Source organism: Salarias fasciatus, chromosome 10 (genome assembly GCF_902148845.1).
Source record: "Salarias fasciatus chromosome 10, fSalaFa1.1, whole genome shotgun sequence".
Classification (NCBI taxonomy): Eukaryota; Metazoa; Chordata; class Actinopteri; order Blenniiformes; family Blenniidae; genus Salarias; species Salarias fasciatus.
This window is the reverse complement of record NC_043754.1, coordinates 16697931-16698284: the sequence shown is the minus strand read 5'-3', so window position 1 is coordinate 16698284 and position 354 is coordinate 16697931. Positions and strand designations below refer to the sequence as shown.

The 354-nt window shown below is 36.7% G+C and overlaps 1 protein-coding gene across 1 annotated transcript in view; it reads right to left on the bottom strand.

The window, feature by feature from the left end:
- Positions 1 to 204: 204 nt before the first annotated feature.
- Positions 205 to 354, bottom strand: part of LOC115395335 (UDP-glucuronosyltransferase 2A3-like) — a 2822-nt gene continuing 2672 nt past the window's right edge. Inside the window, exon 3 of the mRNA XM_030100826.1 lies at positions 205 to 354. This exon is cut by the window's right edge and continues 435 nt beyond it. Coding sequence (XP_029956686.1) covers positions 205 to 354 — 150 coding nt within the window.

Sequence of the window (354 nt, the reverse complement as noted above, 5' to 3'; positions counted from 1 at the left end):
AAATTTATTGATCTGGATTCATAAAATCATGCCACTTCAAAAAGATCACTATCAAGGAGTGGACTGAATTCATCAAGAAATATTACACCAAACATTTGGAAACTTAAAAAAAAGGGAACAGAGACAACAAAGAGACTGAAATGACATAGTATGTCCTAAAGTAAATGCAACTGCTTTTAATCTTTCTGAACTATTCTACCCTCATCAGTTTTGTTTGGCTTTTGAGTTTTTTCTTCTTCTGCAGCACAAAAATCTAAACACACCTACAGTAGAAACAATCAGCGCAGTCAGCACAGTCAGCATGAGGAGCAGCACGTCTAAAGAGTAATATGAGTACCAGGGCATCCTGTAGGC